This window comes from Cryptosporidium sp. chipmunk genotype I (genome assembly GCF_004936735.1).
Source record: "Cryptosporidium sp. chipmunk genotype I strain 37763 chromosome Unknown contig_23, whole genome shotgun sequence".
Classification (NCBI taxonomy): domain Eukaryota; phylum Apicomplexa; class Conoidasida; order Eucoccidiorida; family Cryptosporidiidae; genus Cryptosporidium; species Cryptosporidium sp. chipmunk genotype I.
The window spans coordinates 37,813-58,204 of NW_027125579.1; the positions used below are offsets into that span (position 1 = coordinate 37,813).

Genomic DNA, 20,392 nt, shown 5'->3' on the forward strand with positions numbered 1-20,392 from the left:
GCTTAAGTCAATTTATCAGCCTTGTAACTTTATTTTATTTTCTATATTCTCATTTTTAGTTATAGATTACTAAGTTTTTCTAAATCTACTTTTTCAACTTTTAGAAACATGCTTTAGGCGCCAAACCTTGAGAAGGTAACCAGAAAATTAAATTAAGGAGAATAAAGTAATTAGTGTTTTTGAAAATAAAGGGAATAGGGATGGAATCAAAAAAAGTTCCAGAAAAATATGAGGAGTATAAGTACGTCCAGCCAATGACGTCACCCTTATACAATAATGTGATCTCTCCTGTATGCGACAAAATTGTGGAATTTCTTCCAAAATCTCTGACTCCAAACTTACTGACAATTGTTGGACTAACTTCTGTTTCAATTTCGTTTACAATGCTGATTTCTATAGGGGAGAATGCAAAAGTGCTATACTTAGCTTCAGCAGCATTATGGTTTCTATATGGTATTATTGATAACTTGGATGGAAAGCAAGCAAGAAGATTAGGAGTTTCATCCAATGGTGGGGAATTCTTGGATCATGCAATAGACTCGGTGGTTACTTCATTTGTAGGGCTTGCATTCCAGTATATGCACAACAAATATCTTGAATTAGATTTACTTGTTGTATTGTCGTACCAAGCGCCTTTTTATTTTGCATGTTGGTTTCACTTTCAATACGGGAAATTAATCATCGGTAATTCAATTTCAAAAACTCCATACTTTACAGTGGATGAGCTTAATCTAGTTTTTATTCCACTTTTCATTTTATTCGAATACTTTTTCCCTGGGCTTTGGATGCTAGATATACCTCTTTTTGGTGGTTATGTAGTAAAGAATTGGGGAATTCCTTTTAACTATTGCTGTTTTACTTACTCAATATACACCCTTTTAAGTTGCATACACTACTGCTTATCAAAATCCCCATCAAATCTTCATCTTTTCTTCGTTCCTCTTGCTATCCATATAACCTCCAAGGAATTGGCAAAACTAAGCATTTTTAATACAATTTTCCCATTTTCAATTCTTTGTGTCACTTTTATTTTCTTTAAGATTTCAAAATTACTCATTGAAAAGCCTATCAGTTCTTTCATCATGCTTATTGCTGCTTCTTTAATTCCAAACTTAATAACTAAAATTATGGTTTCTCTGCTTGAAGTTGGTCAAGGCTTGACCATTTTTATTCAATTCTTAATATGGGCTTTAATTATCTATAAATTCACTAATTTTCTTGACAATCCATGCGAAAATATTAGGATTAAGAAAGCCTAATTTCCTACAATATTAATACTTCTCTACTATATTGGAGATAGAAGGGGAGAGAGAGAGAGACTATTAATTGAAATAGTGAAAACCCTCAACTATGAACTTTAATTATTATCATTTTCTTATTCCATTTCTATCCTAATAAATCACACATTTTTTCCCCTATTATTTTCCGGTACCACTATTGGCGCCCGAGTTTGGCGCCTAGTGCATTAAATATTATGTGAGGTAAAAATATTAACTTAAATGCAAGAAAAGGTATGAAATTAATTGCATTTTGCTTGTAACTTGACAATGGACATAATATTTTTAAACATTCATGGGGGAGTGTTTAATTAATTTTTATAACTAAAATTACAAATAATTTTTTAGAGAATCACACGACTTTTTTTCTCCACAAAATTAAAGTTATTAAAAATACATAGAAATAATAATAATAATAACAATAAACTTAATTCCAATTGGATATAAAATCAATAAATCGAAAAGAATCAAATAATAAGATGATTGAAAATACAGAATTTTACACTGAAGTAATTCAAGGAATTGACTCAAAACTTGCTGTAATAGCAGAAAATGAAACCATATTAACAGAACAGGCGATCCTGCTAAGAAAAGAATATGAAACTAGAAAAAAAGAAATTGATCGAATAATATCTGAGATTTGCGATGATCAAGTGAAAAAGGTTTATGAAAAGGTGGGATCAATGATAACAACTCAAAGAAAATTATGGAGTATTTTGGTTAACACAAAGATTTCTGCTCAAGAACAAGAAGAAAATATATTAACAGAAAAAGGGCAAATTAATAAATTAATACTCAATGAGCTTAATCATATTGAAAAGATGTATTGTGAAAATTCTGAATATATTAATAAAATAGAAGATGATTGGAGAGATGTAAAAAAAGCATCTATTCATGGGGTTAAATTATCAAAAGAAATTGACTGGGAAAGCATTCCAGAAGAAGAATTGGGTAAAAGATTAAGAGGAGGTGAAGTCCTACATAGGGATGAATGGATACCTACTCAAGATAATAGTACAGGACGTAAATTAACTCCTGCTGAATTTAGATCTCATCTGGAATTTGGAGAAATGATTCTTAAAGAAGGTAAGGCTTCATTTGAGAAACAAGACTATGAATTATCTTACACAAGATACACTCAAGGAGTAGAACTGTTATGTTGGGTCAGGGGATCTGATCAAGAATCTGAATCACTTAGAATTGAAATGTATAAGAAATTTCTAAAAAACCAGGCCTTATTGGCACTTAAACTTGGGAAATATAATGATTCTATACAATCATGTAATAAAGTCTTAAAAATTGATGAATGCGATGAAAAATCTCTCTTTAGAAGAGGAGAATGTTACATGATGTTAGGAAGATTTCAAGAAGCAAAAAAGGACTTTAGATACATTTGTGAGTTTGATTATTTCTCTAGAGATGCCAAATTACAATCTAGAAAAAAGCTTGTTGAAATGATGAAAAAATCCAAGTCCAATAACTATGTAAATAAAACTATTATTAATAACTTGGATGGTTTAATGCAAAGTGATAGACAAGAAGCTAATACAGCAAATTATCAAATTCAAGATCATTATTCTTCTTCTATAGATCATTTTAACTCTAATAATCAAGAAACTCAAATTCACTCTAGAAGAAAAGAAATTCAACCCTACTTTGACCTCGAGACTACCAAAGACATTCTTGATGAACTGCTTTTTAAATACTCATCCGAGGAGTTTGAAAAACAATTATTTGAACTTAGAAGGCTTTCAGATTACGATGAAAAAAGATTTTTGAGAAGAATTAGGAACATTCTCCCAGAAATTAATGCTCCAATCTACAAAAAATATGGGTTGGATCTGCAATCCACGAGCTACGAGAAAGCCAAACGTATTTTGGAGGAAAGTGTATCGTATTGGAGAAACAAAGATGACCAAGTGAAAACACTTTCTAAAGAAATATACAAATACATTATGGGAGATACCATTGTTGATTAATCAGGGATTTTTATGTTAATTAAACCCAAGCAAAAATCAAAAAAAACAGGTATTCTAAAAAAAAATCCCAAATAGAAAATCTCATTTTTCTCCACCAGATACACCCCCCCCCCCCCCCCNNTTAAGGACTGGAAATATACATAAGATAACAAATTTACGGCCAAATTCCCCACTTACCCTAAATATCATCTAAAATCTTATGAAAGATTAGAAATAATGTCCTACTTAAATGGATAATATGTCATAAAGACTTGAATGTCTCTCTCATATTATATGGAAGACAGTAGGTGAATTATTATAACTCTTTTTATATGTCCAATGCCATCATTCCAAGTTATTACTTTCCTTAAACTAAGAATTTTGTAAATTGGACAAAGTTTTTTTCTTGAAATAATTAATTTATAATATCATCAAAAAGTCAATGAACTCAGATAATGGCAAATAAGTATCAACACTGGATTTACACTTATTTCAGAAGCCAAGCGTTAATTGGAAATTTATCATCATAGTAATTAACTTTCTGACTGGTAAAATTTAAATTTAGTAAAATTTGTATTGGGACCTTTTTTTAAATAAATAGTTAAAATTTAGGATTGAGGATTTAAAAAGATAATTAACAATTTGGTTTGAGCTTAAAATGAAATATATATACATAATTATAAAGTTAATTAACAATATCAATTCTTCAAAGTTATTGTAATATGATGTCCAAAGATCCTGTTTCATCCATAATAGTTTGTAATCCAACAATACAAGATTCTGCAACAATAATATCACAGTCCTTGGAATACTTTAAAAGTGTTTCTATGGACAATTTCCTCACTCTCTCCAGCTCACTCTTTGTACACAACTTATCCATTTTCTCTAAATTCTCACTAAATCTAGGATCATTAGAACCAACAGATCCAAGTGCAAAAGCCGCCTCGTGTCTGACCATTGATTCTTCTGATTGATTTGATAAAACTCTAGAAAGTGTGTCAGCAGTGGAAACTACTTGAATCTGACCCAAAACAAATGCACATTCATGTCTAAATACCGCAGAAGATTTATCATTTTCCATAGCTTTAGCAATTTCTCCCGCGATAAAGTGAACCTTTTCAGTGCTAAACTGCTGAGCAGATTGATCACTAAGGCTATTTCTTTGATTTGAATCAATAATACCTGTCAAAATGTTTCTTAAAGCAAATAAAGCAGCATATCTCTTTTCCAATTGAACATGCTCATTTAAAAGATCAGAAGACAATGACTCTATATGAGTGACTTCACATGAAGACTTTGGTGGGGTTGGATCTTTTGTATTAAAAGCATTAATATTTGATATATTCAAATCTGTATCTTGTTTATTAATTTGCTTCAATCTCTCTTCTCTCTTTAACCTCAAAGAATGAGCTGCCAAATAACAAGTCTCCCTTACAGCTGGAGACCTATCGTCTAAATACTTTTCCACAATTTCTAAACTTTCATCTTCTCCAATAGCTGCGATAGCCTCCCCAGCTTCGTGTCTAACCATAGGATGTTCACTTTCATCGGCCAAAATTTTATAAAGACGAGTCAATGGACTTTTCAAACCCATTTGTCCCAGCACATAAAGAACTTCGTGACGGAATAGCACGCTTTCAGAATAATCTAGTGACTTTGACAACATTTCAGCTGACTCTTCGTCTCCATAAAATCTCCCAAAAAATAAACATCTAATCTTGCTTGAAATATCTGTATCAAAGCTTAATAAAAGCTCTTTTATTTTTTCCTTTGAGTATATATTAAAAGATGAAAACTCTCCTCCGCCTAAAGGTTTCACGGGACAACCTGGCAGCATCGCCTTGGGAGTAATTTCACTAATAAGTACCATTTCTTCTGATAAATAGTAGTAACTACTGCTTTAAAGTATATATCCTTTAAGTTTAAATAATAAATCACAATCTTTTTCTAAGAGATTTTACATTATTATAACTTCATCTTTGAGATTAAGTGAAACAATTTTATGAATGGATACCTAATATAAAATCACGCGTGGCGCCACACTGGCGCCAAAAATGTGTTTTTTTTACTAGTACCACTCATTCTTGGTAAGACTAATTTTTGCCAATAAAAATTCCAGATAATTAAAAGCTGATATTTGATTAAAAAGAGGGACTTTTGTATAGAAATAGGCAAGAAATACTTTCGATATTTTGTGATGCCTTAAAGCTGCAATTGTTTATTGAGTTGTATCGTTAATTTACAATTGAGAATTTGATGAATAAATTTGTAAAGATTAAAATTTGACTTCATAGTGAATTTGAGCACTTTACTTTTTATATATTAATTAATAGCCAAATAAATCATTTAACAGTTTTTGAAGTGAAAACTCCAAAATAAGATGGCAAATATAATTAAATCATTTTGGATGTCGTTAACATCGATATTCCTATCGGAATTGGGAGACAAGACCTTTTTTATTTCAGCAATTTTGTCAATGAATAATTCCGCATGGATAATCTTTGCTGGAAGCATGTCTGCATTAGCTGCAATGACTTTATTTGCATGTTTGATAGGATTTATTTTACCAAATCTATTCACACCAAAATACACTCATTATGCATCTTGTATAATGTTCTTCATATTTGGATTAAAGAGTCTTTATGAAGGATTATTTTTAATTGAAAGTGGAAATGCAAACAATGAGTTTTTAGAAGTTAAGGCTGAGCTGGATAAATCCAGAAAAAAAGGAAGCTCAATCACCATAGAAAATAAGATGGAAGCTCTTGATGCAGGAAACATGTTATTTAAGGATGTTGAGCTCTGTAATACCCGAAGCAATGAAGAAGATACAAATGCAACAAGTATTGGATTCTGTGTGGATGAATGTATTAAACATAAAGGGCTCTTCCGTATAGTAAAGAACAAATCCTTCATTCAAGCATTCACTCTTACTGCTTTAGCCGAATGGGGAGACAGATCTCAAATTGCTACAATTCTATTATCAGCTTACAACGATCCTTTTTCAGTATTTTTTGGATCAATCATTGGTCACTCGATTTGTACAGGCTTGGCTTGTTACGGTGGTAAATATCTTAGTAAATTTATTTCTCCTAGGATGGTTACAATTTCTGGAGGAGTCCTATTTCTTGCATTTGCTTTTGGAGGGATTATAATGGGACCATAATTTAATTGATTTATAGGCTGAACTTATAATTGTAATTTATTTTACCTTAATTGTTCTCTTTATTTTCACAATTATTTAGATTATACTGATGAATGTTACTTGGTGAGAAATCAATTTTCTGGAATAATCTCCTTGAGAATTACACCAATTTCTATTGAGAATGCTTCAATCATTTCATTTGGAGCCTGTATAATATACAATGCTCGTGGATCTTCGATGTTTATAGGAGATTCTAAATATGTAAGCTTCAAATTGTTAGAAGTTGAGCCGTAGGAGTTATTGAGCCCAGAACAAGAATTAAATCCGGCATTTCCTTGTTTATACATTGCAATTTCAAGTCCAATATTTTGACCAAGAGTTAAATCTTGAAGAGGAGAAATGTTGAATAATGGTCCACTAACGTCTCCCTTCGATAAGACTAGCTGACTCCACTTTCCTGAAACAGGAATCACTAGTCCAAGTCTGACTATATCATTTATCTGTTCAAGGATAGGTACTGATAATTCTATCCCTTGTTTTCCTGTAATATGCAAGGCAATACAATCAGCTATTGCAATCCAACGAAGAAGAGAAAATGCTTCTTTATTTCTAGATTCAACTTCTTCTGAACTTTGCTTATTATTTTTTCTTTTAGCCTTTTTTGATTTGAGTTTTGAAGCTACTAAATTATGAAAAAGTGTTTTGTCATCCTTCTTTGGAACCTTTGAAGCAACATATGCAGAAACAAGCAGCAATTTAGTGAAATAGGGCATATTGATTTGAGAAACATTTTTCAAAAATCCATAGTTCAATATCCCACTAGTATTAATATTATTTGAAATTAAATCTCCCTGAAATAACTCTGGTAAGAAGTGAGAATATATATTTTTTGTTAAAGCAGCATAGTGTCTTTTAAACCTATTTAGTAATGTTTGAGTTACAGAATATACCTCCTCTCCATAATTTTCATTTCTTGTGAAATATAATTCACCAGAAACCAGTGGAAGTAAAAATACTGGCCATAAACTACGAACTTTAAAAATAATTTCTTTAAAATCTGATTTTAGATATGGATGTAAAACAGTGATAATTTCTGCAATGAATTCTGTCCATATTGAGTAAAGTAATTCAATTGAAATAATATTTTGTTTATTTGTATCGTCTTTTAATAAATTCAGCTTGATCCCACTCGAATTTGTTTCAGTTTTAGGAATGAAATCTACTGAGCCTTTGACATATGAAGTTAATAGTGTATTCACTAAAAGTGATTGCGAGTTTTTTCTATCATAAACTTTTGATATTTTATCATTTGGATCTATACTTTTAATATCAGTGTCTAATCTTAAATTTGCCATAATGTCAAAACTTTGTATATCGTTATAAGATGAAAACCATATTACTGGAAAAGGAGTGTGAGAACAAAAAAAGTCCTCCGGAATTCCATAATTATCAATAAATATCAAGGAAAAATTTACATTTGTCACGAAGTTTTCCTTCTTAGCTGGAAGTATTATTACATCTCTCAAATGTTCATGCAGTTTCATTAAAGTTAATAACAAGTCTGGTCTATTTTTTGAAATAGTTGTCACATCTTTTATTATCAAAAAAATACTTCTTGATTTCACTCTATCAGCTTGTTCAATTTCTCCATCATTTGTACTCCTTTCTATATTTAAATCATCATCCAGGTTACTATCTCCCTCACTGTTATGCCTTTTTAAATATTCTGAATATTCTTTTTTAATTAATCTTAACTCATCTATAAATTCAATAATATTGTTTGCAGATGAAGAGCTCTCCAAGTCGCTTTCAAAAAAACCAATTCTTGATTTTCTCTTTTTGCTATTAAAAATTCCTTTCTTAATCAACTTCTTTCTAATTTGTTCGATTGGTTTTATAAACAAGTTTTCTATAGAAATTTTATTTATAGATCCCCCTTTTGAATTACATAACCACTTTGTGTAAGTTCCATTCATATATCCAAAAACAGAATCATTTTTTTTTAGCATATCCTTAACAAGTGAATATTTACCTGTTCCCGGCATTCCTACAACTTGTAAATATGGGATTGAATTTATATTGCTTCCTATTGTATTTGCAAGTTGAAAAATTTCTTGAAATCTTGAACTTCCATATTTTCTACATAATGAGTGTATTGTGGGTTGAATTTCTTCTGGATAATATTTCAGCGAATTTTTGATCAATTGTTCGTTTGCATCAATATTTCCCAAATCTCCCTTACTTGACTCAATACTATCGATTCCACGAATATTACCCATAAATTCATTCTCAATGTTTTCGCAATCTTTCCCTTCTACTCTGCTTGCTCGCTTCCTTTTTTCATTACACATTTTTATGTCAGTAATGTCTAAATATTGTTTTATTTATCAATTTTCATGCTTTTCAAAATTCTCTTTTTCCGCTTACTTTCCCCCGATAAAATTTTTCATTTTTCCGCTTAACTAATTTATTTTAATTGTTACTTTAATTAATCTTCTGGATTAAAAATTTAAAAAGTTTGAATAGTTTGCTAAATTGGATAACAATAAAACCTTCTTAATATCCTTATTTTTAGTTTTCATTTTTGAACTTTTCACTATTTTCTAATTAGTAGAAAAAAAAATATCTTATAAAATTCATATTTAATATTCTCTCATCTGCAAACATTTTTATTTAAAAAAAAACACTCTTAAAATTGAAATCATTTAATTTTAATTTCATGTGGATAAACCGGTATAAAGTTTTTTTAATATTATGCAAAAATAAAATTGCATGTCAAAAAACAGTCAATTAGGCGGTAACAACCCTGTCATTTAAACAAATAAATCAAGAAATAATAATACTCAACTAATAATTAGAATTATTGATAAATTATTAATCATGAAGATTGAACTCATAAATTTCATTGATTAAGTTTATCTGAGTAAAATTGTATGAAAATATTCTTAAGAAGTTGATATTTTTTCAAGTTAATAATTATAATGGGGGTTAAAGGTTTGTGGGATATTGTTGCTCCATCTGGAATAAGAGTTAAACCAGAAGCTTTGGAGGGGCAAATATTGGCTATAGATGCAAGTATTTGGCTTAAGCAATTTTTGATGGGATTGAAAGATAAGGAAGGAAAAATACCTCAAGGTGCACATTTACTGGGTTTCTTTAAAAGGTTATGTAAGCTATTATACTATGGCATATTGCCTGTGATAGTTTTTGATGGAACTCCACCAGATATTAAGAAGAGAACTTTGGAGTTAAGAAGAATGCAACGAGAGATGTCAGAAATTAACATGAGAAGAGTAGCAAACAAATTATTATTAAATACAATAAGATTAAGAGTTGCAAGAAAAGTTAAAGATAAGGTACGAAAAAGAAAGGATAAAAAGCTCAAAGATGAGGAATATAAAAATCAAATGAATAATGATGAGGAGGAAGATGAAGGAGAAGATCAAGAACTGGAAGAAAAGGAGACTGAAGAAAATAGTGAATTAATTACAGAATATGATAAAAATAGAGTTCATCATAAGAATAAAAGAAAAGTAAGCCACCCAATGAATGAAAAATTTAGCTCAAAAACTTCAGACCTATTTTCTTCGGAAAATGATAATACGATTAGTGAAGATGAAGAAGATGTCTATGGTCGACAAAATCGTAAATTTAAGAAATATGGCAGGTACCACCAAGTTCGGCATTTATCAAATGAAACAGATGAGAATTCAGAGGCTGCAACAAGTTATTTTCCAGTAATGGGATTTTTGAGTGAAAGAAGAAGATTGGATGAGATGCCAGAAATAGATACTAATTTGTTTTCAATGCCAGTTTCAAACAACCCAAGTCAAAAATTAACTTCAAAAAAGTTGTCTAAAATTGAAGATTTGAATGCATTTCTCAAAACAAATGAATTAGGTGGGGATGAAAGAAGATTAATGGATTTACCATTAGATGCAGAAATAGATCCACAAGTATTTGAGCAATTAAACTCGAAACTCCAGTATGAAATTTTGATTCAACTTAGAGATGCATGGATTAATGCATTAAGAAGTAATGCAGTTGATACTAAAGATAATATGAATCAGTTTAGTAATTCCCAGATTGAGTGCTATTTGAGATATCTGAGAATTAATCAAGAAATAGAAAGATTAAAAGTAAGAATGGCTAAAGAATGTGAGGATGAACAGATGGAGTCTCTTAATGAGGAAATTAAAGTTGTTGAATATGGTCAAATTTATGACCCTGATAATGATGATTATAATATCCAAGAATGTTCATCTTCTAGTATATTTGACGGCCAAAATCAAGAAATTTTTAATGAAGAATCCAATATTAATCAAGATGATTCTACATTTACTGGTAAAATTATTAATTTTTCAAAGAATATAGGTACATATAAGAAAGATATTGACACTTATAATTTTCATGATTCTTCATTAAGTTCTGATATATTATCAATGAAAGGATATCGTAATTTATCCAAAATTACAAAGAAAGAAAGAATCAAATTTCTTCAAAGCACTGATTATACAAAAAATGACGATACTATATCTAATCCTCTAAATACTCCATTATTTGAGCTTGAGAAACTTTTGAATACGGAAAATTTACAAGAAATTCAAATTCAGAATAAAACAAAAGATAGTTTTAATGACTTTAATGATGCTGAAAGACTTGATTTACTGAAAGAAAATGTGGATGAATTATTTAAAATGAGTAATGAGCCAATTCAAAAAGTTGAAGTAAAAGATGATGGATTTATTGTAGATATTGAAAATCGAGTTTTTCAGGATGTGAATGATAAAAGAGTGAATGAAAAAGACGACTACGTTAATGGTGATCGTGATGATGATGATTGGCAAGATATTGAATGGGAAAGTGTAAACTCAATTCACCTTAATACCCAAGAGAATAGTTCGGATTCTATTCAATTTATTAAAAGTATTATTCTTTCTAACAATTTAGTCTCTAATATAGAATCAAAACTTGATAGTATTTTGGAATCAGAAAAAAAAGAAGAAACAAGTGAGTCAAAGCAAAACCAAATTATCTTGATAGACTCTGAAGAGATAAAAGAACAAAATAATGATATGTACTTTGTTGAAGAAAAAGAACTGGAAAGAAAAATTGAAGATTCATGTGAGCAAGAAGGTGGTTTGAAAGTTATTGAAATTGGCCAATTGGAGGTTCAAAAACAAAAACAAGAACAACAACTACAAGAAGAACATCAACAACAACAAAGTCAAGAACAACAACAAGAGCAATTGGACCATACTTATTGGGAGGATATCAAAGAAATTATCCAAAAGGAAAATGAACAGATCTTGGATACGGGTCTATTTAGTGACCACTATTCTCTATATGACAAAAATTTAGATGAAATTCTATTTGAATTGGAAAAAGAACAAGAGGAATTAAGCCTAGAATTTACCAAGCATGATATCATTTTGAATTCAGAGGTTACAAAAGAAATGCAATATCAAATATGTCTACTACTAAAAGCTCTTGGAATTCCGTGGATTGATTCACCAGGCGAAGCAGAAGCCCAGGCTTCTATCCTAACTCAATTAAATATATGTCATGGTGTATTATCGGATGATTCTGACTGCTTAATTTTTGGAGCAAAAAAAATATTTCGTAACTTCTTTTCTGGAAATAGCATTGAAATGTATGATCTAAATCATGTTAAAAAGTATCTAGGAATTGAAAAGCAAGAACAATTCTACATTCTAGCAATTTTGCTCGGTTGTGATTATACTGTTGGAGTTAATGGAATTGGGCCAGTTAATGCTGTTGAAGTTCTTAAAGCATATCCGGAACTTGAAGATATGATTTTATTTCAAAATTGGTCAATGAATAAGTTTCAAGATAAAAGCACAGATCTCGCTCATGATACTTTTGAAAGAGCTGAATTTAAAAGAAATCACTCCAATTATAGGCATTCTTGGATATTTCCTCCAGATTTCCCATGCTTTGATGCAATCAATGCAATGAAAAATCCAAATATTATTTCAAATGTCAAGCCAATCTTTGGTAAAATTGACAAAAATTCTACAATCGAATTAATTACAAGTCATACAAATCTAACGCATGAAAAAGTATCTCTAATTATTGATCCAATCATTAAAAATCAAGAAAATAGATTTAAACAAACAAAAATTGATGAATTCTTAATTCACAATCATATTCAGAAAGAAGAAAAAGTTGCATCCATTATTTCTAAAAGAATGAAAAAAGCCCTCAATAATTTCAAGTAAAGTAAGTTGGCCTTCCTTTATAAGTATCTAAAATCTCCAATTGATTATGATTGAATTTATGCTTGTGAATAAAGTTCCATCCATCTTGATGAGTTTTAAAGAATTCTTGTATACATTCCTGAATTTGTTTCTTTAATATCTGAGAAATGTTTCGACTACCACTGTAATTTGCTAAAAAAGTTATTGCATCTGGAAGCCAGAATGGAATATCATATGGATGACTTAAAATTGTTGAAATAAGTCCAAGTACACCAGCTCTACAATATCTTTCATTATTTTTAGCAATATTATTCTCAGCTTGAAATTGAGATTTATCTTCCATTGAAGAAAAGATATTTTCCAAATTATTAAAATTTACCAGATTCAAAATGTTAATTTCTTCAAGATTACTATTATTATTTCCCAATTTTTCCATTCTATTAATCCAAAGTTTAAACAATTTAATATAATTAATACATCTTGAATTGTTCAAAGCTCTAAATAAAGTACATAAAGCTAATTTTGAGATATATTTAATTTCAGATTGATCCTCAAATAAACCATAAATTATATTATTTATTATATCCAATTCAAGTTTTGTTCCATTCAATAATGGAGAATAAAATTCACCAATAATTGTATTTACTCTTATTTTAAATAATCTATTTTTGTAATTATTTAAATCCAATCCTTCCATATTATTAACAATATTATCTAGTCTAATCATTATTGGAACTTCATCATGGTTTAATTGAGTAATTAATAATGACATTAAAGATCCATAAGATAGTCCAAGAATATCATCATTATTACCACTAATAATCATCTGTAATTTATTAATCAAATTAAAAAGATCACTAAATGAAATCAATTCCTCTATTTTTAATTCAGATCTTTTATTTGAATATAAATCTCTAAGTAAACAATAATAAAGAATTACTTCAGAATTTGAAATAATGTTTGAATCAAAATGATTATTCTTGTTATCATTATCTATCATTTTTTCTTCTTTTTTGTTCTTAGAATCAACAATCTTTTTCAAATTTAATAAAGTAAAATTATCCATTTCATTATTTAATTTTAATACCATTAATTTAAAATCTTGAATCAAACTATTTCTTAAAGATTGTTTTAATTCATATTTATATTGAGAATAAATCAGATTACTTGCAATTATTAAAGAATGAAGCATATTTGACATCTCTTCTCTTAATTGTTTATAATTATTATCTTTCTGAAAGATTAAATTAAAAATCTTTAAACCACTTTTCAAATAAACTTCAAGTTTCTTCGGAATTTGAAGATTATTATTATCATTATTCATTATCAACTCCATTAAGCCACTTTGATAAATTCTTAAATACTTGATCATTTCAAATGTAGATAAATCATTATTATCTTCAATTATCATTATCATTTCAGTATTACCTTGATTATTAGAATCTAAAATCTTATCTTCTTCCACCATTTTTGAATATTTGAATGGATTTAAAATAAAATTCAATAATATATTTAAAGTAGAATTATTATCAATCATATTTGGATTAAAAGATGAAAAATATGATAATAATTCATTCTCTAATTGTTTTTTTTTTTGTGATTTGTTGATTAAACTAATACCAAATAAACCATTTTCAGAATAATAATAATAATTCAAATTCTGTCTAATTACTGGAGTTAAAGAATGTTTAATAAAGTCCATATAATTGAAAATGAAATCTTGATCACTTTGTTGGAACTCATGATATAAGATTTTTACCAATTTCTTCCTATTTAGATTACTTTGATCAAAAATAAAATCATCCATATCCTTTGAAATGGTAGAAATTGAGAAAATAGCAGCTAAAATCTCCAATATCAATAAATGTTTTTCCTTTTCCAAATTTATCATACTATTGTTACACCATTCTTGTAATATTTCAATAATTAATTCAATTTTATTATTACTAAAATTCAAATCTTTATCTTGAGATTTAATCTTAATCATAAAAAGAAGTAACTGAAAGAATATGATACTTATTATTGATAAATTGTTAGAATAGCACTTAAAACGATGATATGGGAATGAATTGATTATAGATGTATAATTCAAGATTAAATTATTAGTAACTATACTAGCATTTGTTGAATTCATTATCTTCCTTTCAGATCTTGAAGTCATTAAACTTGTTTGACTTGAAGAATTGGGATGATTATTGGATATTTGATGACGATAAACTGTAATATTGACCATATTTTCAAGTAAATTTCGGATTTTATAATCATGAACCATAAAATCTGATTCTTTCATAATTAGTTCAACAAGAAATGATCTATCATTTTCGTAAAGTTGCTTGATTAAAGTTGTTAAATTGAAAAAAATCACTGAATAGAAACTGGCATTATTAGATTTATCTGTATCCAAAAATAAATCCCACAAGTAACTCCAATAGTAAGAAATCACTTTTCTTATAGAGTCCAACTCATTTTCGGACTGTTCCTGCTTGATTTGAGATATTAATATAGTTAAAACTCCTTGAACAAAAGTTAAAGTGATGAGGGACCTTCTTAACAAAGAATTATTAATCAATAATTCATTTCTCATCTTATTAAGATTACTTAATAGAATTCTGATTACATTAATTATATAATTAGCATTGTAATTCTCAGAGTTTAAATAATTCGAATTGATTTTCGAAATAAGGTCTAGATCATTTTGCTCAATGTTATTAGATTGACTAAACAAGCTAATAAGCTTATTAAGTTTAATTTCCAGGCTACTTCTGTACTTTTCTGTTTTCTGGCTAATTTGACCACTCTTATTTACTAAATATTGAAATAATAAGTTATTGAAATCTCGATTACTAATTATACAGTTGAATGCATTCAAAAGCCGAACAGGAATATTCTCTTTACTTAGCTTGTAAGATGATGAGTAAGAAATGATATTAATGAATTCAATTAATAGATCCAAATTATTCCATAGAAATCGGTGGTATGTTGAATTATTGACAATAATATAAGATAACCCCGATAAGTGATTAAAGAGAAATTCTTCCATTGTACTGAGATTATTGTCAGAGGAACTTGCAAATGCCAATTTAACATAATTTATGTTGGATCTTAAAATCGCTTCAAAATCAGAATCATCATTATTGGCATTTTGAATTTGATTTTTTGTAGCTTCAGATCCGAAATCCCCCAATAATTGATGGTATTTATTAAATATGAATATTGAAAAATATACCTCAAATAGAATGAACTGGAAGACACTATTTCTGGAAGAAATATGAGAATTGATAGATTCTTTTAAAGCTGACTGAGCTGCCTTTCTAATTAAATTATAATTTCCCAAACTAAATAATGTGATCAAATAAATCAATTTTTTACGATATCCAAAAAATCCATATTCGTGTCTTCTCATGTTAATCCTTTTATTCCAATAATATTGTATATTCTTAAGCCAGAATATTTTTGGAGAATTCAATAAGCTAGATTGATGATATAGTCCATTTGTATATGATAACCAAGCTAAAACTGATTCAGAAAAATCAATATTATAAAGAGATGAAAGAGATAAGTTACTTGAAGATGAATAATAATGGTTTAAACATTGGTTAATAGTTTTGATTACTTTTGATTTGAATCTTATTTCTTCAGTGTTAGTAATATTGACCAAAGGATCTGATAATCTATAATATGTACTGGTAGATAGTTGAAGATTACCTGAGTTAGAATGATCAAGAAAATCATCAACCATTGCATCTTCTTGTTGAATTTGAATTTCCAGATTTTTCACTTCAAGCATTTGTATTCCTGAAAATATTTGAACTAGAAATAGAATCAAACGGTAAGTATCTGAGTAATACTTTGAAAAGAATGGCTCAAACTCTTTATAGCTTTCTTGATTCAAAGTTAATAATAACTGTTGATCATGATCTTTAATAAGATCGTTATTTTCAGATTTAGCCTTCCTTTGAAATATTGAAGATTCTTTTCTCGCAATTGGGAGAATATAAGATACTGATTTATTTAAAACTCGAATATTATTTAGGCAAAATGAGACGGTACCCATTAAATCACAAGTATTAGACTGTTTATATTTTCCGTCACAACTCTGAATAATATTGAGCAAGATCTGGAAATTTGTTATGTTGTCTTGGCCCTGAAGAACTTCGTCTTCAGAGAAAAAATTGTTAATAGAGTTTTTGAATATTTGTAGATATTCCTGGAATAAGTTATCCAGCAAGTTAAAAAGCTCAGAACTGTTAGAGTCTACTTGAATTATCTTCTTTAAAAGCTTGATTATAAACAAATAGTTGAAAATAATTAAAGACTTAACTTCAAGTAAACATTTTCTCTGAGGTATAAACCATATAGGCTTTTGAACATGATTAAAAACGGATTTCTCTTGTAAATAAAATGGAAGTCCCCAAAGAATTATCCCTTTTGCTATAGTTTCGGGATTCTTTACAAGTGGAAGCAAAGATGAATCTTTAGATTCAACAATCTGTATATGAATTAAAGATTCAACAAATCTCTGCTGCAATTTAAGTCCTGCTCTCTTAATTTTCTTTCTAGAATCAGAAAGAAGTTCAACAATTAAGGAATACATTCCAAAATAGTAAACTCTATTCTCCTTCTTTAATAGATGATCTTGAGTGTATCTGATTAAACTTGAAACCAAGTTTATATAATACAATATAAAAGACTCATCCTCAAATTCCAAGCTACTTCTATTATTAATGAATTTTATCAAACCAGAATCTTCTTTTAAGAAAGAAATATTATTTGAGATCATTCTAGTATATTCTGAGCCTGCTTTGACCTTCAATAGTAGTTTTGAAAGAATGAGCTCAAAAGAGAGCTCTGGATCGCAGGATCCCATTGCTGAAAGTATCTTGGAAAGATGTTTGTAGTTATCAGGAATATAATTATTAGAAATCCAATTACCAATCATTTCATAACAATCTCTCAAAAGTTGATTATATCCCAATTGTTTACATTTTGAGAAAATACTAATAATTAAAGCTCTTAAAGCATAAGAAATCCCAAGATCAACTGAAGATGAATAACTCCCAGTTTCTGAAGGCTTAACAACATTTTCCAAAAGATTTAAAACACGCTCTAAAAATTCCAAAATCCAATATCCAAAGATTGAATCAATCAATAGTTTTCTTTGCTCAAATTTTTCCAATAAAGTTTCCCTATCAAATTTACCATTCAAAATAAAGTAAAAGTTTTTCTTAATATCTTCATCGAGAAAAAACTCAAAATCTCCCTCCATATTATTTTGGAAGTAAAAGTTTAAAGGAGATTGACCATTAATATCGGTTTGATCTAGAATTACTTTTGGAACTTCTTTCCTGTTTTGTAGAGATTTGTCTGAAAGTGGAATTATATCTTTTGGATAATTGTAAAGTGAATAATAACTCTTTAAATTTTCGATATCACCATATTTGTTCTCCATAGATAAGGAAAGGTTCTCTATTGTCTCGTATTCATCAAACTCCAAAGTCTCAACTTGATAGTTTTGTAAGTTATAAAATAAAACTGTTAAGAAAAACAGTGTCTGATTAATCTTCATTGGATCTGAAATATCTATTCCTTGTAGTGAAACTTGTAGAAACTTTGGCAACTCTTGAGGAGTAAATTGGATTACCAATGGAACAATGGTTGCCAATATTCTAAAAGCTATATAAACTTGATGAGTCTCAGTATTTCCCTCTAATGCTGGCATTATCTTAATATTTAATAAAAATGACAATAATATGTCAGGTAAGATGTATGTCCATCTCTTCAGAGAATCTTCGTATCTACCTGCAACTTGAATATCCTTACTATAAATTCCTTGTTCCATTAATGGAAATAAAATAGTCATTAAATATTCATCATCAAATCTACACAGTCTCACTTTCTGAATGCATTCTTTCTCTATTTGGCTCATTTTCTCAGATTTAATAAATACTCTTTCTCTATAAATTCTTTTGCAATATTGGTATGTTAAAGCTTGAACAAAAATTGAAATTCCATGCGACCACTTTCCAATATTTGACGGATGATTAAGTGGAAATACAACATTTACTAAATTTATCAAAGAATTTGGGATTGCTTTAACATGTTCAGCAATTTCCTGATTACAATCCGGAGTTTTCTGGCTCTCAACATCATGTAAACAGTTTAATGATTTAATCAAATGAATGAAAATAATTGCAAACTTGTTAAAAATATTCGCTGGCTTAATTGTTAAGGCAGACAATAATTCACTTGATATAATCTCTTTAATAATAGATGGAGCTTTAGTTTGAAGTACTTGGAAATTAGATGTCCCGGAAGAAACTGAAGAATTACTAGAAGTTGCGCCTGTATTAATAGAATTTGATACCACATTATGTAAAATAGGTATTCCCAAATTTATATACAATACCTCGAATAAATATGGAATCCTTTTATATAAGGCATCCAAACTTTTTCCAATTTTCCAAGAGTATCTTACTCCCCTGGAAATTAATGCTATCATAACAGAATCCCAGTGGCCTATAAGTTGGCCATTCAAGATTTCCCAAATTTCAAAAATTCTCCCAGAACTCAAAAGTTTATATGAACAATATGGGCTGCAAATTAAGACAAATAATTTTGAATAAACAAAAAATGAAAAACTGCTCGTATTCAAGGATAACCATTTATTAAGGAATCCTTCCAACTCAACTTCTCCAATATAAGGCCTATATGCGTTTAAAACTCTTGAAAGACTAGAAACATAATTTCTAATTTTTTGAGAATTTGTTGTTAATCCATCCAAGTAATCCCTAGTAAACTCTTCTTCAATTTTATTAATGATATACTCGAAATCTATTAATCCACAAATACAGTTACCATCCTTATTTCTTCCTTGTTTTACAAGAACTTCATCTTGGCAATTACAGTTGAAACCAGCTTCTCCAGTATTATTTTCAAGATCTATTTGGGAAACAAACTCACTATGCCACCATGGTCTCAAATATAACTTCTTATAACAATTAATGTGTGAAGCTAAAATGTTTGCAAATCTTATTTTTGTGCTCGTTGAAACTTTTTCGTTCTTTATTATATCCCATATATTTTGAATAATGTTAATTCTTTCACTTCTTTTAACGAATCTAATAAAAACCAAATCTTCAAATTGATTGAGCTGCTTAATTAACCTTGCCAGACTTTGTATCATACTAATAGTAAACAACTGATCGTTCTTTAAAAGCTCTAATATCTCCTCTATTGCCTCCCTAGTTTCTCTCCTTTTAACGTCATCATCAATAAATTCCGGAAAATAATCCTTATAATCTGTAGTTTTCTCAAACATCTTCTTTCCTCCTTCGACTAATATTTCTCACTGTTTAAATCCGATTTTGCTATAACCTTTGCTACTTCTGATAAATAAAAACTTTGATTCAAAAAAAAAAAAAAATATATATATATATATATATATATATAGATATATATTTATATATACAAATGCATACTTATCTGTATGCTACTTCATTCAAGAAAATTAAAGGACAAAACACATTTATCCAAGTACTGAATTAATATTCACAAATCCCACTTTTAATTCGCCATATATATACTGAAATACTTTTTAATAAAGAAAATAATATTATTTATGCAAATTTCTTTTTCTTTCATTCACATCCTGAGGGTTTACAATTTATTAAACTTTTAGGCGCCAAAGTCTTTTAATTATCGTTTTTTTAATTATTTTTGATTTTTATTTTTATTTTTCTCTCGAATTTTGTGTCAATTAACCGTTGATAAACCCAAAATTCCGTAAACTAT

General features: G+C 28.8%; 7 protein-coding genes across 7 annotated transcripts; 4 read left to right on the plus strand and 3 right to left on the minus strand.

Moving 5' to 3' along the window:
* Window positions 1–200: 200 nt before the first annotated feature.
* On the plus strand, window positions 201–1,259 carry ELE39_002131 (transmembrane domains; the record flags this gene model as incomplete). Its single annotated transcript, XM_067344981.1, has 1 exon — window positions 201–1,259. The coding sequence occupies one exon, from the start codon at window positions 201–203 to the stop codon at window positions 1,257–1,259; it is 1,059 nt and encodes a 352-aa protein (XP_067202902.1).
* Window positions 1,260–1,756: 497 nt separating this feature from the next.
* On the plus strand, window positions 1,757–3,256 carry ELE39_002132 (TPR domains; the record flags this gene model as incomplete). The annotated part of the gene is made up of 1 exon (XM_067344982.1): window positions 1,757–3,256. One exon carries the CDS (start codon window positions 1,757–1,759, stop codon window positions 3,254–3,256), a length of 1,500 nt encoding a protein of 499 aa, XP_067202903.1.
* Window positions 3,257–3,947: 691 nt separating this feature from the next.
* On the minus strand, window positions 3,948–5,105 carry ELE39_002133 (4xEZ heat domains; the record flags this gene model as incomplete). The annotated part of the gene is made up of 1 exon (XM_067344983.1): window positions 3,948–5,105. The coding sequence occupies one exon, from the start codon at window positions 5,103–5,105 to the stop codon at window positions 3,948–3,950; it is 1,158 nt and encodes a 385-aa protein (XP_067202904.1).
* Window positions 5,106–5,615: 510 nt separating this feature from the next.
* Window positions 5,616–6,401, plus strand: ELE39_002134 (signal peptide and 4 transmembrane domain; the record flags this gene model as incomplete). Its single annotated transcript, XM_067344984.1, has 1 exon — window positions 5,616–6,401. One exon carries the CDS (start codon window positions 5,616–5,618, stop codon window positions 6,399–6,401), a length of 786 nt encoding a protein of 261 aa, XP_067202905.1.
* Window positions 6,402–6,511: 110 nt separating this feature from the next.
* Window positions 6,512–8,731, minus strand: ELE39_002135 (ORC5 like AAA+ ATpase; the record flags this gene model as incomplete). Its single annotated transcript, XM_067344985.1, has 1 exon — window positions 6,512–8,731. The coding sequence occupies one exon, from the start codon at window positions 8,729–8,731 to the stop codon at window positions 6,512–6,514; it is 2,220 nt and encodes a 739-aa protein (XP_067202906.1).
* A 630-nt stretch (window positions 8,732–9,361) lies between these two features.
* On the plus strand, window positions 9,362–12,622 carry ELE39_002136 (endonuclease; the record flags this gene model as incomplete). The annotated part of the gene is made up of 1 exon (XM_067344986.1): window positions 9,362–12,622. The coding sequence occupies one exon, from the start codon at window positions 9,362–9,364 to the stop codon at window positions 12,620–12,622; it is 3,261 nt and encodes a 1,086-aa protein (XP_067202907.1).
* A 95-nt stretch (window positions 12,623–12,717) lies between these two features.
* Window positions 12,718–19,919, minus strand: ELE39_002137 (very large low complexity; the record flags this gene model as incomplete). Its single annotated transcript, XM_067344987.1, has 2 exons — window positions 12,718–12,740; window positions 12,782–19,919. The coding sequence occupies 2 exons, from the start codon at window positions 19,917–19,919 to the stop codon at window positions 12,718–12,720; spliced, it is 7,161 nt and encodes a 2,386-aa protein (XP_067202908.1).
* Window positions 19,920–20,392: the final 473 nt, after the last annotated feature.